Source organism: Lissotriton vulgaris, chromosome 2_1, assembly GCF_964263255.1.
Source record: "Lissotriton vulgaris chromosome 2_1, aLisVul1.2, whole genome shotgun sequence".
Lineage (NCBI taxonomy): Eukaryota > Metazoa > Chordata > Amphibia > Caudata > Salamandridae > Lissotriton > Lissotriton vulgaris.
Genome location: NC_141687.1, coordinates 1,279,191,765 through 1,279,216,912, shown reverse-complemented (window position 1 = coordinate 1,279,216,912; position 25,148 = coordinate 1,279,191,765). Strand labels below are relative to the sequence as shown.

At 46.8% G+C, this 25,148-nt stretch overlaps 1 protein-coding gene across 7 annotated transcripts in view; it reads right to left on the bottom strand.

The window, feature by feature from the left end:
• SMIM35 (small integral membrane protein 35) overlaps nt 1-25,148 on the bottom strand; it is a 428,495-nt gene that overhangs the window by 18,214 nt on the left and 385,133 nt on the right. For all 7 annotated transcript variants that reach the window (XM_086957018.1, XM_086957017.1, XM_086957014.1 and 4 more), the window contains one exon: nt 20,818-20,953. In XM_086957018.1, coding sequence (XP_086813144.1) covers nt 20,845-20,953 — 109 coding nt within the window. In that variant the 3' untranslated portion in view covers nt 20,818-20,844. The remainder of the gene's footprint in view (nt 1-20,817; nt 20,954-25,148) is intronic.

Genomic DNA, 25,148 nt, shown 5'->3' with positions numbered 1-25,148 from the left:
CGAGGGGATAGTATTCCAAATCGTATGACACCTTACACAACATGTTTTGATAAAGCCAAACCAAAGTTGCTATATAACCGCGAGAATTATAATGCACTTAATAGTATATGGTATGGCATTATCCTGGATCAGCTTAGGGAGTTGTTCCTGACAGCTGCAGACAGGCTCAGCTCATGCCAGAGCACCGTCTCACATTAAACCACGCACTCTGCCTCCAGGATTGATAAGGCCTTCCATAGGAGTGGCTCACAGGTTTATATCTGTCCAGATATAGGTTTAGATTTAGGTATACTATATCTAAGCAAGGGGTGATTACACCCACTTGCCCCAGCTGAGTGATCAGCCAGTTGTGTCAATTTAAGAACCAGCCAGGGGTGGCAAAAGCTATGCTTCAGCCCCTGGTAGGCCTTGGTGGCACCTATGCCCTGAGCACCTATAGTTCATGGTACAGGGGCGGACAAGGAGTCCACTTCCAATTGGGTTATGTACCTATAGTACATGTATGTGAATTTAGAGAGAGAACAGCAGGCTGGGGGTCTGATTAGCAGGCCCACAGCCTCAGTAGGTCGAAAACCAGTGAAGCATAAAGCAAAAATTGGGGTGACCATAGGATAGCAGATCCTACTCTCCTACACAACCCCCCCCAAACACAGGGACATTAAACTTAACCTTGACCAGATAAGTCTTCATGTTCTAAGTGGAAGTACCTGGAGAGACCATCTGCATTACCATGGTCAGTCCCTGGGCGGTGCTCCACTGTAAAGTTCATCCCCTGTAGGGAAATGGACCACCTGAGTAGTTTGGGGTTTTCACCCTTCATCTGATTTAGCCACAAGAGGGGCTTATGGTCTGTCTGAATTAGGAAGTGAGTACCAAACAAGTATGGCCTCAACTTCTTCAGGGCCCAAACCATAGCAAAGGCCTCCCTCTCATTAGCTGACCAACGTTTCTCCCTGGGGGCTAGCCTTCTGCTAATAAAAGCAATGGGCTGGTCTTGACCATCTGTATTCAGTTGTGAAAGACAGCTCCCACCCCCAGCTCAGAAGCATCTGTCTGTACAATGAACTGTTTGGAGTAGTCAGGACTCTTCAGGATAGGTGCAGAGCACATGGCCTTCTTCAGGTCATCAAATGCCTTTTGACAGCTAACTGTCCACTGAACCTTTTTGGGCATCTTCTTGGATGTCAAGTCATTCAATGGTGTCACAATGGACCCAAAGTTCTTTACAAATTTTCTGTAATACCTAGTCAGGCCCAAGAAGGCCCTGGCTTGTGTCTGGGTAGTTGGAGGAGCCCAGTCCTGTATGGTCTGGATTTTGCTCTCCAATGGTTGAACCTGACCCCCACCTACTTGGTGGCCCAGGTACACAACCTTTTTCTGCCCTGTCTGGCACTTAGTAGCCTTGATAGTCAGGCCTGCCTTTTGCAGGGCCTCCAGAACCTTCTTCAGGTGGATCAGGTGATCCTCCCAGGTGGAGCCATCTAGATATGCTGCACAAAAGTCATCCAACCCAGCAAGGACTTGATTCACCAACCTTTGGAAGGTGGCAGGTGCATTCTTCAAACCAAAGGGCATTACCACAAACTGATAATGTCCACTAGGGGTAGAGAATGCTGTCTTGGCTTTTGACTCTTCAGCTAACCTGATCTGCCAGTAGCCAGCTGTCAAATCAAATGTGCTCAGAAACTTGGCAGAAGCCAATTTATCAATGAGCTCATCTGCTCTTGGAATTGGATGTGCATCTGTCCTAGTGACAGCATTGAGACCTCTGTAGTCCACACAAAACCTAATTTCTCTCTTTCTATCTTTGGTATGAGGTTTTGGCACCAGGACCACTGGGCTAGCCCATGGGCTCTCTGATGGCTCAATCACTCCAAGCTCCAACATCTTTTGCACCTCAGCCTTTATACAATCCCTGACATGGTCAGGTTGCCTGTAGATTTTATTCTTCACAGGCAGACTGTCACCAGTGTCCACCTCATGGGTGTACCAGTTAGTTTGACTGGGTGTGAGTGAAAACATATGTCTGTGGGCCTGCAACGCCTGTCTGCAGTCCACCTGTTGCTGCTCAGTGAGGCTGCCTGCCAAGGCTTCTCCATCAACTGAACCATCATCAGGGTTCTGGGAAAGCAGGTCTGGGAGAGGGTCACTCTCTTCCTCCTGATCCCCATCTGTGGCCATGAGGAGACTCATGTCCTCCCTGTCAACAAATGCTTTCAAACGATTTACATGGAGCACCCTGTGGGGGCTCCTAGGGGTTCCAAAGTCAACCACATAGGTGACTTCTCCCTTCTTTTCAACAATTGGGTAGGGTCCAGTCCATTTGTCCTGGAGTGCTGCTGGGGCCACTGGCTCCAACACCCACACAATCTGCCCTGGTTTGTACTCCACCAGAACAGCCTTTTGGTCATGCCAAGCTTTCTGTAATTATTGACTGGCCTCCAGGTTTTTGGATGCTCTCTCCATATACTCAGCCATCCTGGAGCGGAGACCAAGTACATAGTCCACAACATCTAGCTTAGGCTTTTTGAGAGGTAACTCCCATCCTTCCTTCACCAAACATAGTGGACCCCTCACAGGGTGGCCAAACAAAAGTTCAAAAGGGCTGTAGCCAACCCCCTTCTGTGGGACCTCTCTGTAAGCAAAGAGCAAGCAGGGTAAAAGGGTGTCCAATTTCCGCCTAAACTTCTCTGGTAATCCTTTTATCATTCCCTTGAGGGTCTTGTTGAATCTCTCCACAAGCCCATTGCACTGTGGGTGATAGGGTATGGTAAACTTGTAGTTTACTCCACACTCCTTCCACATTGCCTTTAAGTATCCAGACATGAAGTTGCTACCTCTGTCTGAAAGAACCTCCTTTGGAAAACCCACTCTTGAGAAAACTGCAAGAAGGGCCTTTGCCACAACAGGTGCTGTTGTGGTCCTCAGGGGAATTGCCTCTGGATACCTGGTGGCATAATCCACTTCCACCAGTATAAATCTGTGCCCAGATGCTGTTTAAGGATCCACGGGACCACCAATGTACATTTCAACTCTTTCAAAGGGTACCCCCACTACATGTAGTGGTATCAGGGGGGCCTTTGTTGTGCCACCTGACTTACCACTGGCTTGGCAAGTGACACAGGAGCGACAAAACTCCTTGACATTTTCTGACATATGAGGCCAGTAAAAGTGAGGGACAAGCCTGTCCCAAGTCTTGTTCTGGCCTAAGTGTCCTGCAAGGGGAAAATCATGGGCCAAGGTAAGAAGGAAGTCCCTAAACCTCAAAGGTATAACCAACCTCCTGGTGGAACCAGGCCTGGGGTCTCTAGCCTCTGAGTAAAGGAGCCCATCATCCCAATAAACTTTATGGGTACCTTGAGCATTCCCTGCAGCCTCAGCAGCAGCTTGCTATCTGAGGGGTTCAAGTGAAGGGCAATCTAATTGGGCCTGCCCCAGGTCTGCCCTTGAGCGTCCCCCTGTCCCCAGAAACTCAACCTGATCAGGCTCAAGTTCCTCAGAGACAGTCTCCTCTTGGACTGCAGAATCAGCTTCCTGTGAAGTCTGATCATCAACCTGGGGCAAGTGGGAAGGCACAGCCTTAACCCTCTTGCTCCTCCTCTTGGGTTGTGGTTGGTCTATTGTTCCAAGATCCACCACTGGTTCAGGAAGGCACTTCTTAGCCTGAGTCCTTGTCACTGCAAGGACATGTGCTGAAATCCCTAGCATTTCTGCATGAGTCCTGTACTCCACTTCTGACCAAACTGAGCTTTCAAGATCATTGCCTAACAGACAGTCTAAAGGGAGGTCTGCACTTACCGCAACTTTCTTTAGGCCATTTACCCCTCCCCAGGAGAAGTTCACAACAGCCACGCTATGTGTAGTAGTGGTGTTGCTTGCATTGGCCACTAGGTAATTCTCACCTAGTACAATCTGACCAGGGTCCACAAAGTCAGGTGTCACCATAGTGACACTGGCACAAGTGTCCCTGTAGGCCTGAGCCAGTTTCTCATTTATCAAAGGTGTCTGCCTATACTTGCCCAGGTTACTGGGACTCACAGTAGTGGTCAAAGATAAGTCCACATCATAAAGCAGAACTGCCTGAGTAGGGACTCTGACTAGGCCAGATTCCATCTCAGTACCCAGGGTTAACCCTACTATCCCCTTAGGTTGTGCACTACCACTGCTGACTGTACTAGGGGGTGCAGGTGCTTTAGGAGCTGCAGTGGTAGGAACTGGAATTTTCTTGGTGCATTTACTGCCCCAGTGTGAAACTGATTTGCAGGTATTACACCAAGGTTTCTTTGGGCCATCATTCTTCTTCTTTTTGTTACCATTTTGGGAACCACCCTCCTTATTAGAATTTTGTGGGCCTGAAGAAGACTTCTGGTCTTTTTCTTTATCTTTCTTATCCCCACCCTTCTGGTCTGTTTTCTTCTGGTCACCACCATGGTTCTGGGGTTTCTGCTTAATCCTTGTTCTGACCCACTTGTTCGCCTTCTTTCCCAATTCTTGGGGAGAGGCCAGATCAGAGTCAATAAGGTATTGATGCAACAGCTGGTTCTGACAGTTATTAAGGATCTGCTCTCTCATAATAAGATTGTACAATCCAGTATAGTCTGAGACTTTACTTCCCTGCAGCCAACCCTCCAGAGCCTTAGTGGCACAATCAACAAAATCAGTCCAGTCCTGAGTCTGTGCTTTTTGGGTGTCTCTGAACAACAACCTGTATTGCTCAGTGGTTAGGCCAACCCCTTCAATAAGAGCACTCTTCAGGACAGAGTAGTTTTTGGCATCCTCAGGTCTAACTTTGAGGAGTCTATCCCTCCCTTTCTCAGAAAAGGAGTACCATAAAATTGCAGCCCACTGATCCTGAGGAACCTGCTGTACCATGCAGGCTCTCTCAGAGCAGTCATCCATTTGTGGATGTCATCCCCTTCCTTGTAGGGGGGCACAATTTTTGTCAGGTTTCTATTGTCATAGCCCAGTCTTTCTCTCTAGGAATATTGCTGCCACCAGTGGCATCTAAGCCACACAACTTCTGTTCTCTTGCTAAAGCAAGTTTAGCTTGAGCTAAGGCTATCTCTTCCCTCTCTATCTGGAGTTGGACATCCCTCATCCTGGCCCTATGCTCTGTCCTCTGGGGGGAAGTCATTCCCCTTTGAGATTCTCTTGAGACACTAGAAATATGAGAGTCCCCTGATGGAGATCTCACCCTTCTGTTGCCTGTGGGAATTATGTTATAGGATCTGGGGAGGTGCTGGCCCTCTCCATTCCCATGTAGGTCTAAGTTGGTCTGGTTAAGCCTGCCAACTATATCCTGGTCAACCCTCTGATCCTGATCAGGCTCATCTACTTCTGAGCCATCCTCCTCCTCTTCCTCCTCTTCTTCTTCCTCATCTGGAGTTTTCTCATTCTCAGGGGTGTTCACTCCATCTCCTGCATCTAAGGGAGCTGCACTTGCCTTATCTAAGTCATCTTTTTCCAGGATAGCTATTAGGGAAGCAATGGTGGGGTTGCGACCCCTTTTTAGCCCTCTTACAATGCATAAGGCACCCAAGTCATCATTTTTTAAAGCTTTATTCGACATTTGTCATAAAAGCATTCACCTAACCCTAATACAATAAATACTACATGTAAAAATACTTCTAAAAATACATATTAAACATTAAATGTCGAATAATACATGATAAAAAATACATCAATATTACAACAAATTATCACACTATAAAAAATAGAATTTCTGTAGGATAAAAAACAATAATCCATATGGCAAAGTGCAAAATTGTGGATATACATAATTTCATTATGATGCAATTGCCATTAATGATCGGGTACGAATTAGCCATGACCAAGCCAGAAATTTTGCTACCCCAACCACAAGCAGTGTGGAACAATCTGTTTCAAGTATCCTAAGGGCTTCAGATTGGCTTCGGGTTCCCAACTTTGAGCATGCAGGTTTTAACCATTTACGTCTGGGGGACAAATACAGTGGACAACAGAACAAGAAATGGGAAATGTGTTCAATTTCTTCATTACAATGGTGACAATGTTCATCCCATGCCGGGGACCAATGCTTCTTAAACGCATTCAACGGAAGTGTACCTATGCGAAATTGAAAATAAAGTTTTCTATCGTAAGATTTTTCAATAAGATCCCAAAAAGATTCGCAAGAAGGGTACATTTTTATATTTAAGAAGCGAGAAGTTAAATTTGAGCTAGTACTATCGCTAAACATTGTGAGATATACCATTTCCCAATATAGATCTTTTAACTTTGCCTTCGTAGGGAAGCAGGTCACATCTTTGTTATCCCATAAATAGTCCAATTTCAATTTTATGAGGAGTCCCCGCAACTCCCTTAACCATGGAATACTATGGAAGCGGTCGAATTTAATGACGTCCATCAATGCCGCTGCATAGTGGCTTAATTCTGGGGTCACCATAATTCGTCTCCAATATAGAAGGGGCCGTAGCCTCGCTATGTCCTCTACACATTTTCTTCCCAGATCCAATTTTAACGGGATTGTCGGTGTACTTTGGGGGACCATCACAATCCCTCGTAAAAACCTGTTTTCAGCTCGGCCCAATTCTCTCAAATTTGAGAACCCCCATAGTTCAGAGCCATATAAACAAGCCCCCAGGACTTTCATAGAATAAATTTCCAACACGCAGTTTACAGGCTTTGTCAGTGAGGTGCAGTGTTTTAGGGAAATAGCGCCTGCTAGCTGTCTAAACTTTAATAGGGTTGTGGTTATGTGTTGTTTCCAGCTCATGTTTTCTTGTAGGGTGATGCCTAGGTATGAAAAGGAGTCCACTCTTTCTAGGGGTGTACCTTTGTATTTTATTACACCTTTGAAAGTGGACTGCTGGTTGAGGCACATGAATTTTGTTTTGGTGGTGTTCAATTCCAGGCCCCTCCCATCACAATATACACCAAAGGCATCAACCAAGTCTTTATGGCTAAGTTTGTCATAACTGGAAGTTGCCTTGATAAGGTCAACTGTCACAGGGGCAGAGCCTGAAGCTCCTCCTGTGCCAGACATGACTGCTAGTGAGGTGCAAGTGGTGCACTTACCTACACTAAGTGTTTTCCTACTGTACCTTGCTAGTGAGTTGTAGTCAGGGTGTGCTAATCCCTTTAATCTACAACTACTAAGTTCAGTAGAACTCAAATATGCTAAGCTTTTGATTTATATGTACCTAAGGTACTTGATGTGATCTTTCAATTTGCTAAATAGATTACAATGGTAAAACAACAGCAAGCTCAAATCCGCACCGCTGCACACCAATGTGAGAAGTTGGCCTGATATATGATGTTTCCAATTCTGGAACCACCTTGTATCAGTCCAAACAATCCCTTATGGTGTCTGGTTGTAAGTCAACCTTATTAGACAAGCTATCCTAGTGGTAGCATGGACTAAGCAGCCTTAAAGGCAAAACTCAAGAGGTCGTGTTAAGCGAGCTGTTTTACCAATCACAATACTTCAATATCAAATGAAAGGACACCACACAAGTATATATTATAAAAATATATGTATTTATTCACTAAAATAATCCCCAGTACTCTTTATGAGCAAAGGGGCACAAGCGTTAAACAAAAGCACAGTTAAACACATAAAAGTTGCACAATTATGGAGGAGGGCGGGTGGCAACTCAAACCATATATTAAGAAAGTGGTATAAGAGATACCAAACGAACAGTTGTTAGGCCTAGGGCCTAGGTAATCGCTGGGAGCAGTCGGGACAAGCAATGCTGAAGTCGGGAAAAGCCTGCGGGATTCGGGTGCCGCGCTTAAAGCACACGCATGCACCAATGCAAAGTCAATGGTGCGTAACAGTTACACAAATAGAGTTTAAGGATACTTCCGCTGAACCTAGAAGGACAAAACTTTAGACACAGACCCTAGAGGTGTGTAGCAGTGTGGGAACACCGGCGTTGCTGAGTTACCTCACCCACAGGAAGCAGGTGCATAGGGTCGAAGTGGCGTCAGGTTTCGTCATGCAGGTTGTTGGTGCTTGAAGCTGAAGATGCTGCAGGCGATGTGAAGGAGAAGTGTCCGGTGTGATCCAAGGGTGGATCAGAGTCGTAAATTACCTGAAAGCAGAGGGGACAGAGTCTGGGTCACTCAGCAGTGACCAGGGTGGAACCAGGACGGAACCAGGCAATGTCAGGCGCAATCAGGTGGTTGTCGAGGAGCTTCTCTCCGCTGCCACGTGGCTTCTGGGGCATCTGCGATGTCCAGGAGCCGGTGACGAGCTGTCCTATGCAGGCTCTCACCGTCGGTGCTGTCAGCTTCAAGATCGGAGCAAACAACACTTGGCAAGAGCAATCCACGCAGGACTGGAAGATTGCTTCTCACTCGGACAAGGAGGGGCAGAGCGGCTGCTCCTTTTCAGAGGAGCGGGTGCAAGTCTGGAGCAACCAGAATCATAAGTTGTATCTCAAGTTTCACTGGCACAGGGGCCTCAAGCCAGCTGGCAAGTGACCGGGCCAACGCGTTAAGCAAAAGAAAGCAGAAGGGCCCCACGCAGCACTCGTCAAGTGTAGAGGTGTGAGCTTCGGTGCAAAAGTGGCTCAGGGCTGGGGCTTCTCAAACCTCGGTGTACAGCTTCAAGGGTCACTTGTGGGCTGCACGGTCAGCGTCTCATGGTCTTTTCAAGATGGCATGCCCCACGCTTCCGGTCGCCTCCACGGGTCTCAGCTCTGCAGGGACTGTGGATCGGCCTGTAAAAAGGCAGGCAAGTTTGATCTTGTCGATCTCTGTCACTCGAGTTCTAGCGGGAACTGCAACAAAGCAGACGTTGAGGTGCTGGATGGTGCCTGTTTGCACAGGGTGGTCACTCCTTGACCACAAGGGAGATTCTTCAGTCTTCTACGTCGAGTAGGATGTCGAAGGGTCCAGAGTTTCGTTTCAAATGTTTCATCAGGATAATCTGAGTGCGTTGGCACTGCTCCCATTCTTATACCAATCTAGGGGGCTGGACTACCTGCTAGGTCCCCTCCTATGGGTGGGACCTAGGAAGGGGGTGGATACACCCCTTTCCCTTTGATCCAGGGCGCACTGGGACTGGGGTTGGTGTGCCCCAGAACCGGTTTGGCCGGATTATGCAAGGGGAAGCCTTGTGCTCCCCAGGCAGTGTCTGGTTTCTTTCAAACCTCCCTGCTACAATCCACTATCTCCTGTCTGGGGTGGTGTAACACCTCCCTGCGACAGGAAAGCCTTTGTCCAGGCCTCCTCGGCTGAGTTTCGGTCAGCAGCAGGAGGTCAGACTTGTGTCTGTGGCAGAAGCATCCATTTTGTGGATCTGAGGCTCTTTTAAAAATCAACCGCGTTTCAGTAAAGTAACATGTCTTCTCCCTCTAGAAGGGTGGAATGCTATCCCTGCCGACAGGACTGTCGAGGGGATAGTATTCCAAATCGTATGACACCTTACACAACATGTTTTGATAAAGCCAAACCAAAGTTGCTATATAACCGCGAGGATTACAATGCACTTAATAGTATATGGTATGGCATTATCCTGGATCAGCTTAGGGAGTTGTTCCCGACAGCTGCAGACAGGCTCAGCTCATGCCAGAGCACCATCTCACATTAAACCACGCACACTGCCTCCAGGATTGATAAGGCCTTCCATAGGAGTGGCTCACAGGTTTATATGTGTCCAGATATAGGTTTAGATATAGGTATACTATATCTAAGCAAGGGGTGATTACACCCACTTGCCCCAGCTGAGTGATCAGCCAGTTGTGTCAATTTAAGAACCAGCCAGGGGTGGCAAAAGTTATGCTTCAGCCACTGGTAGGCCTTGGTGGCACCTATGCCCTGAGCACCTATAGTGCATGGTACAGGGGCTGACAAGGAGTCCAGTTCAATTGGGATATGTACCTATAGTACATGTATGTGAATTTAGAGAGAGAACAGCAGGCTGGGGGTCTGATTAGCAGGCCCACAGCCTCAGTAAGTCGAAAACCAGTGAAGCAAAAAGCAAAAATTGGGGTGACCATAGGATAGCAGACCCTACTCTCCTACAATGCTGCACAATGGAGAGCTCTCAGTACCTGTGAATGGGTCATAAAGGTGTGCAGACCACATATACTACACGCCCTTTGCATCTCTACAGAGTGCACAGAGCGATGATCACAAATGTTGAATTCAGAAGCTCATATTTTCATAATTGAAACAGTTTCAATTCCATTTACTCTAAACAAAATCATTGTTGTTATTCATTTAGCTGATACAATATTTATTTATATATTTTATTTTGATAGTTTTATATAGCGCGAACATGACCGGTGCGAGTATCAGTGCGCTTTGCAAGTGTACAAAGAGCAGAGCAATAATAACAATATCATAGTCGAGAAAAATACAGGATAAAGTAGTACCTGGAAAGGAAGGGTATGCTTTACAAAGTTCGAAGAGCAGAGGAGATAAACCAATAAAAGCAAAAGTATCATAGTCAAGAAAACTGAAGGATCATGCAGTGTCGAGAAAAGTAGTCGGTATGCCGTAGTCATGAAGGAAATTGAGTAATCGGGATGGGTATCTTAGGATCTAGGGAAGACATTTGTTCATAAAGAGTACTGTGATTTCTTTCATTGGTAAAGTCAATAGGCCTAGCTTGTTTTAGGTATATGAGTTGACTACTGTGTGGCATGTTTAGATGCATAACAGAAAAGTCATGCGGATGCACCCAAATACTTATCAGGGGTCATGATGGAGGAAGCACAGAATTTTAGTTGACATTTTCAGCAACACCTTCAATTACATGAGACTCACCTCTTGGACAGACTTCCTTTTTACACTTCTTTGAACACGCCCCTTTTAACTCACCGCTTTTTAACTCTACTTACTGAAATGAACATGATACCATTCTAAAAATATTGTTCAACCAGTGCTTTTATTTTACAAGAAGAAAGTACTTTATTCTACCTGTAGGCAATACGACACAAATGTAGCCTGCAGAATTCAAGAGTTCAACTGCCACAGTAATTATAATAACTACTGAAATAATCGCAGGGATACAGGAACTCTAGATAGGTGCTGACTCACTGCGGCTTAGTGAACGGCTTCAAATCCGGTCAGTGACTCTGACACCTGACTCCAAATGTTTAAGCAGGGGCTGCACCTCCGTTTGAGCGGAGCAGCGTCGCCCCACTGAAATGCCACTAAGGCGAAATATAAAATGGTAATGAACGGAGCATCAGGATGGGGGGGGTGGAGGGGGGGGCTGCTGCTGATGGGCAGCAGCAGAGCACTTTCACTTTGAGTGCTCATGTCTTTTTGGTCAGCTGTCTTGCGACAGCCAGCCACACTTACACACTTTAAACCTCTCTAACCCAGCTGTTAGAGGATATAAAAGCCTCCAGTGCTCTTGTGAGCACTGATGGAGGCTGCTCCAGCAATTACTGGTGCTGCTTTCATGCTGGTGAAACCAGCACCACGATTGGCTTGGGAGTTTGGAGCCTGCCTGCTCGAGGATTGAAGACTTTCGAGGAGGTAATCAAGCTTGAAGGTAAGTACTCTTAATTTCCTTTCTTTTTTTAGGTCGAGGTAATATCCGGTCTTTCGGCAGACCGGAAGTCCGAGAATTAATGTCTCTTAGTGGGACTATTAGTCCCGCCTCCGTTTTTGGCTCTCTCCCATTGGCTGGCTTCCTAAACAGAGGCCAGCCATTGGAGGAGAGAGCCGTCCCTCCGAATAGGCTCCGTCTTTTTCGGATTTGGGGGCGTCATTTTTGCTGTTCTTTAGCTCATGACGTAGTCCTTCACTCAGGACAGCAAAACCACGCCCCCAAATCTGAAAAATATCGGAAGCTGTTGGGTGCCATTTTTTCTCGTCTGCGGACCCTGCCGCCGCCTCTTCTACCCAGTCCCTCACCCTCTGGGCGCCCGGGGATCACTGCTGCAGCCGTTTGAAGGTCGCTGACGCCGCTGACGTCACTGGGATTGGCCCCGCTGTCCTCCCCGCCGTGTCTTTTTCCCGCCCCCCTCCCGGCACTCAATAGAGCTCTTGTTCCCCATCTGTCCCGCAAGCTCTGCTGTCTCTGTGCTTCGGAGCCTCCTGAAGTCCTACTTCTGTCGACAATGGGGATGGGGATGGGATGGGGGGGGCTGCATCACCGAGGCCGGCGGCTCAGGGTAACCAGAAGCCCCGCTCTACCGACCAGGAAGCCCCCGTGTTGTAAACCCTTGCTGGAGAACTGCGAACATCAATTCCGCAAAAAAGAACACTCCCCAGAGACCGCCGGCTGCTTCCACTCACGGCTCAGTTGGATGGCACCTCACTTGTGGCGCTACAAGACAGCTTCTCAGAGAACTGGAAGAGATAACACCGGAGCCCGAATGGCCCTTAACCTGAAACTGGATTGCAGCCCAGTCTGTCCCGTTTCCTCTGAAGCCCGAAACAGAGAGATAACTTCGGCCCGATTGGCTGTGTGGGCCGTTGGAGCTGGGGGGGGGGGGGGGGGGGGGCTAATTGCGGTCCGGTCGCGAGTTAGATCGGGAGCCTGTCCCCCTCGTGCCAATGCCGTGCCTGGCATGGCTCGCCGGGAGGAGCAGGCCGGGTTGCCTTGTGGCCTAAGGGTATCGAGATCGGGGTCAGGTCTCCTGCTGATGGTTGCGGCAGGGCCCGCGGATGTCCCTTTTATTCCGCTTGCTAAACGTACATGCACACATAACTTTGTGAATAAGGTCTTTGGTTTTATGTAGGTAAAATATTTACCCTCAAGCCTCCCTGTAAAACGTCTGTCCTGCAGTGCTTGATTCCTAGCCCCCCGCTTATGCGGAGCATTGCTTGCCTGGTGGCCTTTGCAGAAGAGCAGTGTCTTTTGTCGGGGTTTGCGCTCTTAAGGCAGCTGGTGCGCCAGCAGCACAAAGCCTCTGCCCGCGGCGGCGTTCAGTGCCCAAAGCAAATGTGAAAGCACTTCCCGCCCGACCTGTCCACACAGGGCGGCACGAGGCAGCGGCCTGACCTGATAGCAGGGGCAGCATACAGATGGAAACAGGGCCGGCATGCAGTGATTCAGAGAGCGTGAGGCTCGCTGCTGATAGGGAAAGGCCGGGCGCAGTCCTAGAAACCGAGGAACTCTGCAGATCTGGTGACTAAGTTGGCCGCTGTCTCTGAAATCGGAGGTCTCTGGTACTACCTGAGCACACGTGTCTGCCAATATTTTCGGAGAGCAAAGTAAAAGATTAAATAAAATAAAAAAAATCGGAAGAATGTATTTTCCAAGTTGACTTCTATTGAAACCGAGGTAGTTCCAGGCAGGGAGGCGGACAAAATAAAGTCATTGTTGGCTTTAAAAATCGGGAGTACCAGGCCTCAATCTGGTCTCTTGGCGGGTATGCCTGAGTTTTAACAATCCAGCACACACGTGAGCCTCATTCTTTCAGCTGTGACGAGTGACCGTCCAAAACCATGATCAAGTATTTCAATAGAAATCAACCAGAGTCCTAGGAATTCCCGAGGGCATTGATCTGTCAATAATCCTCCCTGCATCGGAGTCGGCCTGCCCACCTCTTGCCGTTAGGATCTTTTGTGTGTTAAGAAATTACACTCCTTAAAATGTTGCTGATGCATGCCGAGAAGTCTGTGGCATTTGAGGGTGAGTAATCGGGTGATACAGGCATACCTAGGATATGAAACAAGTGCTGGAATGAGCCCGAGCCATCGCCGGGAGGAGCAGGCCGGGTTGCCTTGTGGCGTGAGGGTGTCGAGATCGGGGTCAGGTCTGCTGATGATTGCGGCAGGGCCCGCGGATGTCCCCTTTATCCCCATAGCTCGGAGGCAGCCTGCATAGAATGCTTAATTTTAACACGCATTCTCTCATTCAATGCCTTTGTGGCTTTGACATCGGTATCTCAAAGCTCAACATCCGGTCTGCATTTTTTATGAGCGTGTTCGCTGGTGATGGCATTTATCAGCAATTAAGGTGTTCACCATATGGGAATTACTTTATCTTCTGTGACGGGGAGGCCTTGCACCTGCATTCTTTGTCCAAACATTACCGGACGATTTACCAAGGCCCCCTCCAGCAGATGCAGCAACGTAATTATGAACTATTCTTGGCGCGCAGAACGCGGAGCCACGTTCTTAAGGGGCATTTGGCGCAATGATTTTAGGGGCTTATTTAGCCGGGTTGTTAAAATAGGAAAATAAAAAGTACGGTAGTTCGCTAGCGGAACGTGCCATCCGAGCAATTATGCTTTTTTCTCACACCATAATCCATTCCAGCCTGCCCTCCCTCGCGTCTGATTGGTGGATTTGTATCTTAAATATGTTGTACATTAGCTGAAAAAGACAGTCTTCAAAACGTTTTTTTCTTTTTTCTCCTTCAGTTCCAGCATCGCCCCCCATTGAATACGCCCAGTTTCCCTTCTACCTCAACGGACTGCGCGAAACGTCAGACTTCGTGGAAGCGATTGAGAAAGTGCGGGTAATCTGCAACAACTTCTCCAGCCTGGGGGTGGCCAGTTACCCTAACGGCTACCCTAACGGCTACCCCTTCCTCTTCTGGGAGCAGTACATCGGCCTCCGGCACTGGCTCCTGCTGTCCATCAGCGTGGTGTTGGCATGCACGTTCCTGAAGTGTACCCTGTTCCTGCTGAACCCCTGGACAGCTGGAATCATTGTAAGTTTATAATGGCCTCTGTGGCAGTCGAATTCCTTTCAGCATGGCTCTTGCTATAGTCGGCGAGAGTCTGTTTATGTCTGGGCCTCTGCTGCAGTGTGGCTCTTACCAGGCGCACAACACTCATCCCCCACCCCCCCCCCCCTCGCAGCCGCACCCGAGTATTTAACAGGTCTTTTAAAGACCATCCATTGTAAATGAGGTTTTTGTTGCGTGTTCACCCCTTCTTAGAGCCACTCTGTCTGTGGTTGGAAGAATTAGCCCCCCCCCCCCCCGAAATATTTTTCGCCCCCCCCCCCCGAAATTTGGCTCTAGTTGCCCGCCTGGCTGTTAAATCATTCATGAAATGTTTATTCGACCTTGGACGAGGCAGGGAGGGGCCAGTAAAAGAGATGGGGTGAACTTCAGCGCTGAAGCAACTGGGCCCTGAGCGGGGTACTCCTGCCGTGGGCGCCATATGAGCAGCACTTTTCTAAAAGGAGCCTTTTAGCAACTTTATTTTATGTTGCCTTGCATAGTTAACTTCACATTGATTTGAAGATCAGTTTTTTAACACTAGGTGTACTTGTCTAAATGGGGAAGAGTTTAATTGTTGTGTTCTCGGTAATGCACGTAGGATAGTGAAAGAACAAACGCTTATTTGTTGGTTAGTTGTACCCTGTCAATCATAAAATGCCTAACCTGATGCGGGGATTGATCGCAAGTGCCATTAGAAATTGGACTTAAATCCCACATGTACTTAATATATGTGTAGTCATAAAATGTCAGAATGGCGGAAGGAAATTGACTTTTCACATTGTCTTTACCACTAATAGTTCTATATGCTTATAAAAGAGAATGGTAAATGTAAAACTATCAAATGAATGAATCTGTGCTTGGTGCCAGGGTTGTCCAGCTGCTTATTTCCCAGAATCTCTCTAGCAATAAGATTTTTCTTCCTTGCTTTACAGATGTGTTTTCATACCAACTCATTCACCATAAGTCTAGCGTTAATGTTCACTTTGGGCCTTGACTGGATAGCTAAGCTGCTCCAGGGGAAATCAGCTTGTGAGACTGAGCAGTCAGATCAGCAGAAACCCCAGCACCCTTTTTGGACTGGTTTGGTCAAGGGGTGACCTGTGTGTGTTGTGGATTTTACGTCTTTTGCAGTAGGCATAAATTGAGCATAAAATGTTTGTTCGGCATGCAGAGTGTTTCAATGAGCAGAATCTGCCTGCCCTGCATTCTGTCACGCTCTCACCTGTTCCTGATAGTAACTTGTGTTAGGATGTCGCTTTTTCAGAGCAACTTTGTTCTTTTTAACTGTGATATACCACGTCCATGTTAAACTGTACTTCATTGTTTGGGGAGGCAATGAAAAGCACCGCTGTATGATCTGTTCCACGCAATAAAAGGTGCGGTCCCCATTCCTGTGTGCGAATTTAGCGTTTTTATTCAAAGCACTGGTCACATTAGAAAGTGTTTAAATTCATGCTTGCACTTGTTAGCTGGCTATTCTGGTAGCATGCACAGGCTAACTTGAGCAGAACATCGGATCACTGTTATCTACTTAAAATAAAACATTGGTGCTCTCTTGCGCCTCATTATATTGCACTTAAAGTACTGATGGCAAATCTTGACGTAATTCCTAGACGGAGCTGGCACAGTAAGCACGGGCTATCAATGTCTGCCACAAGCAAAATGTTGTGCGCTCATCTGAGATTACTTATTTCGTTATTTTAACTTGTTGGACCATTCATTGGTTCTTGGTGGTCTGACCAAAGAGTTTACAGTGTTTTTTGCATCCTTTCAGGTGATAGTGCTTGCTCTGATGACAGTGGAGCTCTTTGGAATGATGGGGCTGATCGGGATAAAGCTGAGTGCTGTGCCTGTCGTCATCCTTATTGCATCCATCGGTATTGGAGTGGAGTTCACTGTCCACGTTGCTTTGGTAGGTACTTTCCAATACTTTTGCACGTGAATGTGAATTTGCCAACACAGGGTGCAAAATCTTTTTAAGACCTTGGGAGGAGTGCTGTAGGAACATTGGAGCCCGAGTCTTTTTTTTTTTTTGGGGGGGGGGGCAGTGCAGTTTGCAAATATTATTACTCATTTTTGGGAGCTAGGTTCAATCCTCTGTCACCTAAACTTGGATGTTAACTGCAGCTGTACTCTTTTGTAACACTGTCTGAATACTATACATAATGTGTATATTTTGTTTACTGGTGGTCAGTTCAAGAGTAAAATATTCTGTAAAACGCTTGGCTTCGTGCTTAGCATAGTGTGCCACCCAACTTGTATTTTGCTGTTTCTGTCACTGCATCCATATATATGATACACCAAGTAACTTAATACCTACACCAAGTCAGGACTATTGGCTTTGTCAATGGTTGTTAGTTGCATAAGATAAATAGGCAGCAACTATGGCTTGTATATTATTGAAAACGCTTCCACTTAGAGCCATGGTGTGTGTGGGTGACTCTGTGTGAATAACTCTGTGTGGGTGGCTCTGTATGTGTGTGGGGGTGGATTTGTGTGTGTGGCTCTGTGTGGGTGTAAATGCAATAGGTCATACATTTGCGAGCGATTAAGCTATTGGCATTGTAAATGACAATGCCATTTATTTAACGATTACGCTATTGGCAATGTAAATGACAATGCCATTTATTTATGATTTAAAAAAAAAAACACCAACAAAAAAGTCATGAGCAATGCCAATAGCTCTACCTTTAATAATGCCGAGACCATTGCATTGTAAATGCTTGATTACTGTCTTACCCACCCCACTACCCTTGGGACATGCCAGATGCCACTGTGTTTATGTGCTTTTACTAGCCTTTCGAAGTAGACTAGTTCAACAGCTGCACTGTACGGTGCTCTCACTCAGCGAAACAGGTTTACCGGGGCCGGGTGCAGTGGATATAACGTTCTGGAGCCACCAACCTTGAGTGATGTTGCAGTCCCTCAGTCCTCAGCTCCGACCTTCTCCTGGCAGATTCTAATGGGTGCTAATAGGACCTCAATTGGGCTTGTGGTTGTTGCAGTTATTGCAGTTATTGTCTTCCATACAAACAAACCCTCTGCCCAAATAAGGTGTAGGCCATCCCCAGGCTCATGGAGAAAGTTGAAGCTGGAGAATTTAGGGACAGTAGAGATATCCCTAGTGTCTGTTGTCTAGGATCCCAGGGGACACATTGATGATTTTGAAAGGTCCTGGGGCACACTTGTTAGTGCTGGGGGCATAGTCCATGCCACAGTGGCAACTGTGGATTTGCAGTTCAGTTTTAAGTGCAGCACACCTTGAGGGCACTCAGAGATCCAGTCAGATCAGAAGTGAGTCCATGAGATCGGGGACTTGCTTCAGTGCATGCTGGCTGCCCTGCCAAACCCTACCAGGCTAGAGAGAAGGGAATGAGTTAGGGACGACCGAGGATATAGGATAGGATAGGATAGGATAGGATGTTGATTTGTAAAGCGCGAATTGTTGCCCGAGGGCGTCCAAGCGCTGAAAACACCAAAACCGACCAGAGAAAAAAGCACAACAGAGGGAGGAGGAAATTAGACTGGATGAAATAGGAAGGTTTTTAGTTGTTTGCACCAAGAAACAGGGGCTCACCAGAGTCTACTTTCAGGGCCTCTATACATCCTCACTCATTATGCTGTTCTCGCTCTAGTGGCTAAGGTCACTCCACTTCTCGGGGAAACTCCTTTACAAGGCCGGCATAGTTGGACTTCTCCTTAGAGCAGACTCCTCCTGCATGCATGCCTCTAGCACCGCTCTCTCAGCAGTAAAGGAAGACTCCTTTTTAGTGGCGGCTGCTTTCATTGCTTGGTTGGGGGGCGTGGGTGGAGGGAAGACAAAAAAAAATGCACTTACCTGCCGCTCTGATGGTCGCCGCCTTGCTCCTCTCTCCTGATCCTCGACTCCAGCTGTACACTGCGCAGGCTCCCAGATGCTCTCAGATACCAATCCAGGTGCTTCTCTAATGCTAGGAATACTATTCCCAGCATGAGAGAAGTGCTGGGATTGGTCTGAGCAGCTTGCTTTGCCGCTCCGACTGTGCCTGGGAGCCTGTGGCGTTTCTCCAACCCAGATGTGTAACACAGCTGGGTTGGAGAAACCTAAGTGCGCATGAACGTTTGGCCAGCCTAATGCAGCAGGTCAAACGGACATGCGCACTTAAATGTGCCCACCACCTCCTCCTCCTCCTGCCATGCATGTCACGAGAGGATTGCCTGGCCCCGCCTCGCTGAACACATGTGTTGACAGCTGACGACGCTAGGGAAAAATAAAATGATAATAAAATGCCTTCATTTTCATTTTATTTTTCATCTTTTAACAGGGGGGTGGTGCTCCTCTGTCATTACGGAAGTGCCACCCCTGCTCCTTTGCAAGATACACTCACAAGAGATGGTTGAAGACTTCTTCAGCTGATGTTGCTTCCTTGACTGAGGATCTAGCTGTCAAAAACACCAGCTTGTGAACTCCGAAGATTTCCAACACCCTGTGTAGTGTCAACTACACTTGTCACTGAGGAGTCCTGGAACGATAATATTGGAGTGTCAGTCCGTCACTTACACTAGCCTTGCGCATAGGTGTAACCCTGGAACTGGGTGAAGGCAGCTCTGCAATTTGTGTTTCCATTCTCAGAAAGATCAGTTTTGCTCATTGTCCTCAGGTGGTGGTGGTCAGGGTGGGACTTTTTCTGGGAGACTTTACTGAAAGAAACCCAAAATACATGTGCAATAGAAGAGGAAGCCCGAGATCTCATTCCTATCAACCTCTAAGGATCAGCAATTCCAAATGCTATGTTACGGGTATTTGCAGAGCACACAACTCACCCGAAAGGGTATCCTGGCACTGAAAAATCAAGATAAACAAAAGAGGAGGCCCTGACAAATGGCTAACATTTCACTTCTAAGAAAAACCCCTGCCTAAGGACTCCCCACACTTTCCACCAATCTAATGGGGTCAACACTAGCAAGGAAAAAAGAGTATTCAACAAAAGGGCTGTCGCTGTACGTCTAGGGAGATCGCGGTCTCCATTGCTGCCACAACTCAGAGTCTGATTCTTCACAAAGGCTTCAGGAATGCTGGCAATAGACAATGCAAGTCTGACAGGCTACATTCAATCGCCATTTTGCGTAGCATGTTTTTGGTGGAAATCCACTGAGTGCTTAGTCAATTGGAGCCAAGACCCTCCTTCCTAGTTCTTCTACGATAAACACCATTTCTGCCTGCATGCTCCCCATCCCTACAACGGAATGTATCAAAGGGCTCGGTTACAAAAAACTTAGCTGAACTTTTGTAGTAGCGAGCGAAGGGATGTATGTCGTTAATATGCATGCTTTTACAACGCATGCCTTTACCACACAGGTTTTACAACGCAAGTCATTACAACGACTTGCGTTAGCGGGCGCTGGATAGTGAATAGTTTAATTTACTATTCCAGCTCCAGTCCCCGTGGATAGTAGGGAAGGTTTTGGATAGTAAATTAAACTATTCCCTATCCTACAGCGCCCCCAGCGCAAGTCGTTGTAACGACTTGCGTTGCAAAAGATGCGTGGTAAAGGTACTGCGTGGTAAAAGTTGCGTTGTACACGCTGTTCCCCGAGTGAAGTAGGCCCGTTGCCCTAACAAAGTCAACAGCTAAAGAAGGCATGGACTGTCAGTATCAATAAACAAGCTGCTGTCACTGTCTGTGTTGTGTAGTCCAACAAGCTGAAGGTAGTCAGTTTCTCTAGAACAGGTATGCATGGTGCACCAGTCCAGATCAGAGAGCGCATTGCGTCGAAAGGTTATAACTTAGGTGGTCTTCAGCATACACCCCCCAAAGTCTAGTGCGTTGAGTCCAAAAAAAGGTAAAAAACTGCCAAATACTCAATGTTGGATGAATCAGGGCAGGGGCATTTGCTCGCAAGATCGTAGAGCTTTCCATTCCAACCCCACCATTTACTTACATAAGTGTGTGTGTTATGGGTGATACAATGCACACAACAAACGTAATAACTGAGACCATGAGTCATGTCACATGAGTGCTGATAGTGAGACTCTGTGATGTCTCTTGAGTGCTGAGTCTAAGTTCAGTCACACTCCTGGAATACAGGATGTTCTTCTGTAGACTTGACTCTCACAGGACACACCTCGCTCTCCTTCTAAAAGTTGAAGTAAGCCACCCACTGACAGTCTGCCCATAAATGTGTGACCATAGTCCACACCAACTCACCTGTTGCTGCCGTCCTCCTTCAAGACCTCACACGCCGGGCTCCTGAAAGCGTGTGTAGGCAACACCCCCTCCGCCACTCAGGAAACCGCTCACTGTGAATGGAGGCGCAAACTCCAGCTCTGTGGACTTCAACTTCCTGTGTGGAGACAGACAGGTGATCAACCACAGGGTTGTACTCTGATACAGCCCGAAAAAACACATAGACAAACACTGGAAAAACGGGTACAGATAGGAAAGCACAGACAGACAGACCTTGATAAATAGAGACAATAACAAGGGCCTAAGACATAAACTCAAGGAATGACTCAAGCAAGCAAATAAATACATGGCAAACCACAAGCAAACAGAAGAAAATACGCACATTCACTGAAAAAACACACAGGCATAGGCAGAAAAGCACAAATATATGTAAATAAATAGAGAAAAACAAAAGGAAGTACAGGCACAAAAACACAAGTCCACTCAATGTTTTTTTGTTCAAATCTGATTTTATTGATTTTAATCTTTTTGCATAGGTATAATAGGCAACATATACTTAGATGTACAGAACACAGGTCCACTCAATGAGGCAAAGGAATCCTTAGAACAACGCAGGTAGACATGTAAAAGCATGGACATTCATAGACAGCCATGATAACACAAGGAAGCATACGCGTACATATAGGAAAAACAGACATAGGTATAAACATGAAAAGGTATTCCATCTGACTATTGTTACTTCTAACAGCTCTACTCCCTGGAACCTGAGCTCAAGTGTATTTTGCGACACAAGTGCACACTTTGAATGAGTTGAGGTAGAGATGCGTCCTTGCTTCCTCCCCTGGTTTTTAGGTCTCGCTGACCCAGCGCATGCGCTGATCTGCGAGACATTCAGTTAGTGGTGGCTTTTTAAAGTGCTACCACAATCTTTTCCTGGCCTCAAGCTTGCGGTCACGCGTGCAGCCGCCATGTGGCTTTCATGGCTCATTAAGCCTTGCTCTCCCAAGCGCCTTGCTCTGCCCCTCCCCCACCACAGAGAGCAACCCTGCCATCACTTTGCTTTCACAGCCCCGCGGCCGCGCGGCCAATGGTTGTCTCTCACTGACAGCGAACGCGCGGGCTGCTGAAGGAATACAGATCACATCTGGAATCGGCGCATGCAAAACCTCAAGAATTACGTTAGTAAATACTAACTGCTGCCATCACTTTTGCTTTCATGGCCGCGTTACTTTCACGGCCGCGCGGCCAATGCTTGTCTCTCACTGACAGCTAGTGCGCGGGCTGCTGAAGGAATACAGATTAAATCTGGAATCGGCGCATGCAAAATCTCAAGAATCACGTTAGTAAATACTAACTGCGAAAAAGTACTATAACCCAATAACGAAGATAGTTTAAAAAATATTTTCTACAAATACCTCAGATATTTTGCCCTAAATAATTAAATACTGTAGTGTCCTCGTGCTGCACCTATGGTATCTGTTAACTTTCAAACAATAAAGGTGCATGACTTCTAGATCGACACGTATGTTGTTATGTTATGTTACATTTTCTTGTATAGCGCGGCGGCTGCCCCAGCGAAGGGGCGTCCCGGCGCTGGACTAGAAAGGAGAAGGCACAACATACAGATAGACTAACAAGTCAACTTAGCAGAACAGGTGGGTTTTCAGTGCCTTTCTAAAGGCCAGAAGATCATTTATATTTCGGATCCACAGAGGTAGTGCGTTCCATAGTTTGGCAGCCATGTATTGAAAGGAACGTCCTCCAATGCGGGCGAGTCTGACACGAGGAATCGTGACTCGATTTTTTCCTTCTGATCTAAGGGCTCTATTGGGAGTATACCGTGTTATCAAATGGCATTGCATGGGGGGAGAAGATTTTTTCAGAATCTTAAAGGCCAGACACAGGGCCTTGAAGCTAATTCTCTTTTCCACTGGTAACCAGTGCAGTTTCACCAGGGTCTTGGTTACAGACTCGAACCAGGGAAGTCCTGTAATGGCCCGTGCTGCTGCATTTTGAACATGCTGTAGACGTTTTTTTTCTGCTTGATTGGCTCCCAAAAGTAGGGAGTTAGCATAGTCTAAGCGGGAGAGGATTGTGGCTTGGATAATTACCCGACGTGTGGAGGGGTCAAAGAATTTTAATATTGGTCATAAGTTACGTAGGATACCAAAGCTTGTGGCAGCTACTTTTTTTGTGTGGTCAACAAAACTCAAGGTTGAGTCGAACCACACCCCCAGGTTTTTTACCTCTGCTTTGGGGTTGGGGGGGGGGGGCCAAGAATATCGGGCCACCAATCTTTCCCCCACGCTTCGGCCTTTTTTCCTACAATTAACACCTCCGTTTTGTCAGCGTTAAGTTGTAAATAATTGGCCGTCAGCCACTCAGTTACTGCAGTAAGGCCATGCTTGAAATTCAGAGCTCCTACTTCGTTGTCATCACTCAATGTTACCACCAACTGAGTATCGTCGGCGTATGAGACGATTGACAGGTCCCACTCCTTGGCGACCACAGTTAGTGGTTGAACATATAAATTAAAGAGTGTCGGGCTAAGGGCTGAGCCCTGAGGTACTCCGTGCATTATGTTGCATTTTTTTTAGACAAATGGAGGGGTAGCTACCTGAAAGGATCTGTCCGACAGAAAAGCTTTAAACCAGGCCAGAGCTGCATTCTTCACCCCTGCTGCCTCCAGTCTATACAGAAGCACCTCATGGGAGACCGTATCGAAAGCAGCGCTGAGGTCGAGCAGAATCAGCGCTGCTGTTTGACCGGAGTCTCTGATGGATCTGAGATGTTCTGCAACACTAAGACGTGCGGTCTCCGTGCTGTGATCTGCACGGAAACCATGCTGGGAGGTGTCCAAGATGTTATTGGTATAGAGGTGTGCCGTAAGAATAGTATTTACGTAGGACTCAGTGATCTTAGCAGGCCATGGTAGCAACGATATAGGTCTGTAATTTTCCGGCTTCGTTGGATCTAATTTGGGTTTTTTGATTATGGGATTTACCCATGCCTGCTTCCATTTCCTGGGAATTTCTGATGTGGTTAATGATGTATTGATTATGCCTCTTAGTGGTTCCAGTACTATGGCATCTACTTTCCTGAATTGCTCAGGTTTTAAAGGGTCGAGAGGACCCTTTAAATTTAATTGTATTAAATGGATACATGGAAACTTCACAGCGTAGCCAATTCTTTTTCGTGCAATTCCCTCGGTTACTTTCGGAAAACAGCTTTGTTTAAAGAAAGCACATGCTATGTTGTCCTATTTCCACCTTCATATCTATGAATAAGAACAGGGGCATGACGTAGCATTCCAACACAGAAAGTGACGCAGCCTCCCGTTACAGACAGTGACACAGCAATAGATCACAGAAAGTGACGCTGCATTCCATTACAGGAAGTGACCCAGCATTCCATTGAATATACTCTATACAAAAACACATATCCGAAACCCGCCCATGCTCAAACACACAGATATAGTAATGGTGAACCTCTTCTATGCTGAACATTTCTAGTACTGAGAGTTATTGCATGGTGGCAGGAGAAACTGTCTCTACCTGAAAATAGAGGTTGGCAGAACTTCTTCACATGTAGTTGTGCTAAAAAAACTATTCAAATGAGGAAGTTGGCTATAACTGTCACCACGCTAAACTCACAGGGACTGTAAATAATCCAGGTGCTGCTTGAATAAAGCACACCCATTCAGAAGAGGGATTGGAAGGAACCATCTGGGAGGGGGCTTAATTAGTATATTTTTACATGTTCGAGGGTATTGCCACCTATATAGAGCTAAATCACCACAGAAATCAACCATTTGCGCAAATAAATCAAAAGGAAAAAACACTAAACAGAAGTTTTATTTGAGACAACAAAGGTCTTAATGGATTTCCACAACATGCAATGGTCTGATTTAAAGGCCATCTTGAGACTCTGGTTTCTCAATAAGGATTGTAACGGTGTGAGCCTCCTATAATGCTCTATCCCGTAAGAGAAATTATATTTGTCAAAACTTTCAGGAAGGAACTGATAACTCTTCGATCCAGACTCCAATTCTCAAATGCCTCCTGACAACACCCCCCCTACATGTTGTTGCTCCTGTATAAAACGTAGGGCCATATTACCAAGATGTGCATTAAAAAACGCACATCGCACATTTCCCTATCGCCGGATTTTATCACCATGTTAGCGCGTCATTATCAACGCGCAACACATAGGCGATATTAAATCCGGCGATAGCCGGCGATAGGGAACATTAGCGCATGAAAACAAGCGTTGTTGTCACACGCCAATGTGTGCCTTGATAATGTGGGGGGTGGATTCAGCTTTATGATCCACACCCCCATGTTATCAATGCC